This window comes from Oratosquilla oratoria, chromosome 39, assembly GCF_046742065.1.
Source record: "Oratosquilla oratoria isolate Oo_2021 chromosome 39, ASM4674206v1, whole genome shotgun sequence".
Taxonomy (NCBI): domain Eukaryota; kingdom Metazoa; phylum Arthropoda; class Malacostraca; order Stomatopoda; family Squillidae; genus Oratosquilla; species Oratosquilla oratoria.
The window spans coordinates 21,434,372-21,441,871 of record NC_134815.1 but is presented as its reverse complement, the minus strand read 5'-3'; the positions used below and the strand labels follow the sequence as shown (position 1 = coordinate 21,441,871).

General features: G+C 39.1%; 1 protein-coding gene across 1 annotated transcript in view; it reads left to right on the top strand.

Annotated features, from left to right (window-relative positions):
• LOC143020178 (uncharacterized) overlaps positions 1-7,500 on the top strand; it is a 160,187-nt gene that overhangs the window by 110,470 nt on the left and 42,217 nt on the right. Inside the window, exon 10 of the mRNA XM_076176341.1 lies at positions 7,156-7,249. Coding sequence (XP_076032456.1) covers positions 7,156-7,249 — 94 coding nt within the window. The remainder of the gene's footprint in view (positions 1-7,155; positions 7,250-7,500) is intronic.

The following is a 7,500-nucleotide window of genomic DNA, read 5'->3' as shown; positions in this document are numbered from 1 at the left end:
ATTGACATACACTGCCAATGGGGATCCTATTCAGGTATTACAATGACGAAGGTCCATAAAGAATTCGTACCAGCTTAAACACTAGCTATGAATTGAGCTTAGTTCTCCATAAAACAAGTTAGGACTGCAGTTAGTAGTCGACCTAGGTCTTCGAGAGTTAGATAAACTTCCAAGTTGGAGAATATTAGAGTCCCTATAGCTCAGACGGAAGAGCTTCGGCCAAGCGTCACGTAAGGTCCCGGTTCGAGCCCGGGGTCGAGTGTCGGAATTATTTGATTGACATACATCGTCAATGGCAATTCTATTAAAGTATTACAATGACGAAGGTCCATAAAGAATTTGTACCAGCTTAACCCCTAGCTATGAGTTGGGCTTAGTTCTCCGTAAACAATTTAGGACTGCAGTTAGTAGTCGACCTAGGTCTTCGAGAGTTAGATAAACTTCCAAGTTGGAGAATATTAGAGTCCCTATTGCTCAGGCGGTAGAGTTTCGGCTTAGCGTCACGCAAGGCTCCGGTTTGAGTCCAGGGGCGACTGTCAGAATTATTTGATTGAAATACGCCGTCAGTGGCGAAAATTTTCATTTACTACCTCTTTGGGAGTTAGATAAACTTCCAAGTTGGGGAATTTTAGAGTCCCTGTAACTCAGTCGGTAGAGCTTCGGCCTAACGTTACGTAAGGCCCAATTCGAGTCTGGGGGCATTCACAGATTGGTTACAAAAGAGGACGAGGGAGTCATATGAGACGTACAAAGAAAAGAAAAGAAAAGTAAAGCAAAAGGTAAAGGAGGCAAAGAGGAGAGCAGATGTGAAATGGGGTAAGAGTATGACAGAAAATTTTGAAAGTAATAAAAAGATGTTTTGGAAAGAAATTAAGAGAGGAAGAGGAGGCGAATCAAGTAGGGAAGAAAAGGTAAAAGGTGCAGATGGAGAGATGATAATGGAAGAGAAGGCAGTAAGGGGAAGATGGGCAGAATATTTTAGGGAGTTGCTAAATGCGAAGGAGGATAGGGAAGGAAAGATAGCTGCAGTGGGAAATGCGAAGAAAATGAGAGTGATGAGTGAGGAGAATGGAGGAGAAATAAGGAAGGATGAGGTGAAGGCAGTTGTTAAGATGATGAAAGCAGGTAAGGCACCTGGTCTGGATGGATGCCATGCAGAATGTCTGAAAAAGGGAGGTACAGTGATGGTGGACTGGTTGGTGAGGTTATTTAATGTTTGCTGGAGAGAGGGTAGAGTACCGGAGGACTGGAGAAGTGCCTGTATAGTTCCTCTTTACAAGGGAAAAGGGGACAAGTAAGAATGTAGTAGTTTCATAGGGATTAGCTTGTTAAGTGTAGTAGGGAAGGCTTATGGGAGGATCTTGATTGAGAGGATTAGGAGAGGAACAGAAGGAGTAATTGGTGAGGAACAGTGTGGATTTAGGACGGGTAGAGGTTGTGTAGATCAGATTTTTGTGGTAAGACAGATATGTGAGAAAGCTATAGGAAAGGGAAAGGATGTTTTTTGGGCTTTTATGGATCTGGAAAAGGCTTATGATAGGGTAGACAGAAAGGCACTGTGGGAGGTTATGCAGATTTATGGGATAGGAGGAAAGCTTTTGGGAGCTGTCAAGAGTTTTTATGAGAGTAGTAGAGCTTGTGTCAGGATTAGAAATGGAGAGAGTGAGTGGTTTGAAGTAAAGGTGGGACTTCGTCAAGGATGTGTTATGTCGCCCTGGCTGTTCAACTTATACATGGATGGGGTGGTGCGAGAGGGGAATGCTAGGGTAGTGGGTCAGGGATTGGAGATGGTTAAAGAAAATGGAGAAAAGTGGGAGGTGAGCCAGCTGTTGTTTGCGGACGACACTGCGCTTGTGGCAGGGTCGGAGGAGGGATTGAGGAAGCTGGTGGCAGAGTTTGGGAGAGTATGTGATAGAAGAAAGCTAAAGATAAATGTGGGTAAAAGTAAGGTGATGAGATGTACAAGGGGTGAAAGTGACAGTAGACTGGAAGTGAACATTAAGGGAGAGCGACTGGAGGAAGTGGATAGTTTTAGATACTTGGGTGCAAGTGTAGCAGGAAAAGGTGGAGTGAAGGTGGAGGTAGAATGTAGATTGAGAGAAGCGAGTAAATGCCTTGGTGGATTAAAGAGTGTAATGAGGAATAGACATTTAGGAATGGATACGAAGAGGAGGCTGTATGAAGGAGTGATTGTGCCAACAGCACTGTATGGGGCAGAAACGTAGAACATAAGAGAAGAAGAGAGAAGGAGTTTGAATGTGTTTGAGATGAGGTGTCTGAGAAGTATGATGGGGGTTACTAGGCTAGATAGAGTGAGAAATGAGGAGGTGAGGAGGAGAACAGGGGTGAAAAAGGAGTTGGGAGATAGGGTTGATGAAAGAATATTAGGATGGTTTGGACACATGGAAAGAATGAGTGAAGAAAGACTAGTAAAAGAGGTATGGAAGGCAGATGTGGAGGGAGTGAACATGAGGGGACGTCCTAGGATGAGGTGGATGGATGGGGTGAAGGGGGCTTTGGGGAAGAGGGGAATGTCTGTTGAGGAAGGAAGGGAGAGGACGGAAGACAGAGGTGAGTGGAGAATGGTTGTATATGGATGATGCTGTGATTGCATGAGGAGGAATGGGCGGGGGTGTGTGGGTTAGGTAGTATGTGTGAGTAAATTTTGACGCAGCCCGAAGGGATTTCTCCCCGTCCTCTCCTTATATGCAAGGGGGGACGGAGAGGGGGGGTCGCCAATTAAATGAAGCGGCCTTGCTGTGGATGTGCTGTGTCTTGTGACACTGCTTCTGACCCAGGGCGGTGGGCAGGGTGCAGGGATGACCCGTCACCCAGGAGGTGCTCAGATGAGAGGGAGGGTGGGAGGGGTGTGGAGTGTATTTAGGGATGAAATGGGTGGGAGTGTTTTTATGCCTTTCCCTTTTTGGCTACCTCCCATGAAAGGGGGAAAAAGCCTTGGTATATGTATGTATGTATATATATATATATATATATATATATATATATATATATATATAAGATTATTTCAGACAAATGAGAGAGAATGTGGGTGGGGAAGGGCAAACGAAGATGTGTTAGGAATAGAGTTTATTGCCCTAACGTTGCGACCAACTTGGTCTTCTTCAGAGGCCTACAGCATTACAGACGAATCACAATTCTTATATTCGTAGTGAGAGGGAACCCGCCAAGGTATGAGCGTCATGTTTTCCCTTTGGCTAACGATTTAAGTATTAGGACACTTGCTGCTTTCGAGAGGCATTTAAATCCGTCTCTGTCGTTGTTGTTCTTGTTGGCGGCGATATGTGCAGCTTCCACAGTTTTTCTCATTTTCTTCTCAAATCCCTCGTGTAGAATTTCTGCGTTGTTCCAATCAGGTAGATGTCCACATTTGTCCAGGTGACGAACCAGGGAGTTAGATGTTCTATGAGCCCTGAGATCGTTTTTGTGCTCATTCAAGCGTTTATTGAACCCTCGACCTGACTCACCGAAATAAGATGATGAACAACCGTTGCATGGAATACGGTAAAAGACACAGAGATTTTTTCGCATATTATTTTGTTTCTTAATTTTTTTTTTTTAATATATATATATATATATATTTTTTTTTTTTCTTAAATATTTTTCTTTATGGGGAAAATAATAGGAAAAATATTTAAGAAACATAATAATATGCGTAATAATCTCAGTGTCATTTACCGTATTCCATGCAACGGTTGTCCATCATCTTATTTCGGTGAGTCAGGTCGAGGGTTCAATAAACGCTTGAATGAGCACAAAAACGATCTCAGGGCTCATAGAACATCTAACTCCCTGGTTCGTCACCTGGACAAATGTGGACATCTACCTGATTGGAACAACGCAGAAATTCTACACGAGGGATTTGAGAAGAAAATGATAAACACTGTGGAAGCTGCACATATCGCCGCCAACAAGAACAACAACGACAGAGACAGATTTAAATGCCTCTCGAAAGCAGCAAGTGTCCTAATAATTAAATCGTTAGCCAAAGGGAAAACATGACGCTCATACCTTGGCGGGTTCCCTCTCACTACGAATATAAGAATTGTGATCCGTCTGTAATGCTGTAGTCCTCTGAAGAAGACCAAGTTGGTCGCAACGTTAGGGCAATAAACTCTATTCCTAACACATCTTCGTTTGCCCTTCCCCACCCACATTCTCTCTCTCATATATATATATATATATATATATATATATATATATATATATATATATATATATATATATATATATATATATATAAAAGGGTATATAAAGGGTATATATGGGCAGGAGGTCTTCTCTCAAACATATTTCATTAAAAGTGATAGATAATTCAGCATGTTGAATTTTCTTAAGGATATTCTCCTTATTACGTAAGATAGACTTATTTTCTCTTGCAAGATGTGAGATGATTTCTCCGTAGGAGGTCATTTGGTCTGCCATATCGCGATTTTGAGTCACATTGACTCTTATTCAGTGGCGTGGAAGTGGATCTTGTCTTCACGGTGGGAGAGATCGGAATGTTGGCTTTTGGGGATCTAGCCAGTATTTAAGACGTGCTTATGTCGTCTGTCTCGAAATCGCGATATGGCAGCCCAGATGTCCTCCTACGGAGAAATCATCTCGCGTCTTGCAAGAGAGAATAAATATATCTTGAGTAATAAGGAGAATATCCTTAAGAAAATTCAACATGCTGAATTATCTGTCACTTTTAATTAAATATATGCATATATATGTATGCTGAGACAAACTGACAAGTTAACGTAAGTGGAGTAGGAAACACATGAGTCTTGGTCTTGAGTTTATTCCTGACTCAAGACCAATACTCCTGTGTTTCCTACTCCGCTTACGTATACATATACATGTATATATATATATATATATATATATATATATGTATATATATATACATATATATGTAATACATATTTGTGTGTGTGTGTGTGTGTGTGTGTGTGTGTATGTATGTATGTGTTTGTATGTATGTATGTATGTATGTATGTATGTGTGTGTGTGTGTGTGTGTGTATGTGTATGTGTATGTGTATGTGTATGTGTGTGTGTGTGTGTGTGTGTGTGTGTGTGTGTGTGTGTGTGTGTGTGTGTGTGTGTGTGTGTGTGTGTGTGTGTATGTGCGTGTGTGTGAGAGAGTGTGTGTGTATGTTTGTGTGTGAATACATATATGACAAATGGAAAAGCTGGTGTAGGTTCTTGCAAACGCGCTCGCAGTAGTAAATACCTGAAGGGAAATGCTTGTGAGAGCGATATCATGCAAATATTTTTCCGACCGTTGACTCGGGGATCAAACCGAGACTCACGAGATGCCAAGCCAACTTCTTGCTACTTATTTCTGTCTTTTCGATTTTGAGCATAAAATTTAGGCACACAAAATTGCTCTTAATCAATGGACAGCGGTAATTCAATGATCCAATTAACACAGAATCGTTGGTTAGAATAAATTTCAATCATGCAAGTGTATCTTTGTTTCTATATGATATTCCTTCCTTTACATATTTGGTCATTATTATTCATTGCTATGCATAATTGATGCTCCCAGGCTGATATGGTCGGAATATTATTTGTATGACATCATTGTGACGAGCATTTCACTTCAGGTATATTTAAGATAGAATTTCTTATATTATTCTGGTATATAACATTTACAATAGGAAGATATAATATGATGATATACCGAATCTCATTGCTGAATATATTTAAAGCAAATGACTCCAAACATGTGTGTTGTTACTCTTAATTAGGTCCTTCCTGTCCAGAATTCAAGTAAACTTCTCGTAGACGCTCACAAGGGGATTATAATAAAAAAAAATATTAATAAAAGCATTTGGTTTATACCTCTGCTCTCTTGGAGGTTTTTTATTAATTATTAAATGAAATAACATTATAAATTATAAGGAACAAAGTAGATGCAATAATAAAATGCTTAAAATGGAATAAAATATAACATATCAATAAGAATAAGCTGGAAATCTCAAGTATTATTAATAGAGTTGGTGTAAATAAGTTAAACTATAGCAAAAGATATAATAGATACACTTTTATGTACTTTTCTTTATATTCTCAATAAGTCTTAGCTGCCCTGACTGCATGTAATTAAGATCCCTCCCTATCAATTTCTGTGCTCATTTGTTCTCATTCTCTCTTATTACACAGCTTATGACGATAATGACATAAATATTGCCTCCGTCTGTAATTGTACATTACATGCTACGTTAAATGTGTTGTGGGTTTTCTTGTATAAATAAAATTTAGATAACCAGGTTCGAGAAGGTATGATACCATAACTTAGAAAAATAATAAATGTATTTAAAAACGAAGAGGGCAGCCACGGAAAATTTAGTATTCATCCAAAAAACACTTGAATGGAAATTATAATTTTTTTATATAACAGTTTGCCCTACATTGTGGAAAGTAACTTGGGAAGAATGAAAGACAGTAGGATATAAAGAATTCTGGATCAACATTGAATATTAGTGATTCGGCTTAACGTCGCGAGCTTCTTCTATCAGGAGTCTCGAACGGTGCGCCATACAGAGGACTTTCTAGCGTGAAATTTAGTTAACCATGCCCTTGGTCCTACTCGCTAGTGGCAGTTTCAAACTGTTGTCACCTCGACCTCCACCGTAAGAAACAAAGCTCTAATCCTTTTAGCCAGGAAGCATCAAGTATGCATATAACAATGACTAATATAATGACCCAATGGATAAAGGAATCAAAATCATATACAAGCAAAGATAAAACTGCAAAACTGGATTTTATTTTAACCAAGAAATCTGTGGTAATTCGATTATTGAATTACTTTTATCCAATGGTTAATAGTGACCTTGCGTATCTAAAATTTATGCTGAAAGTCGGAAAGACAGAAATAAGTGAGGATATATACAGATAGGAAAGGTAGAGCTTTGCATAGGTAAACTTTGCTAAACTAGAAATAAATACTAATTAGAAGTGGATATGAGGGAGAGTAATGAAACTAAAGACACTGAAAAGAAAGGGCTGTATTGAAAAAACAGAACCATGGGATAAAAAGCCACAGGACAGAAGAACAAGGGACAGAAACACAGATCCACGAGACAAGCAGCAGTTAGGACAAGGAACCACTAGGAGAGGCTATGTTATATTTCAACATTATTGGCAGGGCAACCTCTCGGGTACCCTCATAACACCTACCTCCACTGAATCTAATATCCGTCCTTTTGCGTTGTCATGTGTAATGGCTGAAGCAGTTCTTGGTATATAAAACGGATCAACTTTCTGATACCTTTAGTATATTCGTCCAAATTTTGAATTTAGAAAAGAAAGCAAAATAGACACAAAATTAGAGAAATGGTGCCTTAAAATCATTGACACCACATGTCCTTCAGCATTTCATGGAAATTGCTTATGTGAAAGACAATGCCCAACATATATATATATATATATATATATATATATATATAAATATATATATATATATATATGTATATATATATATATATATATA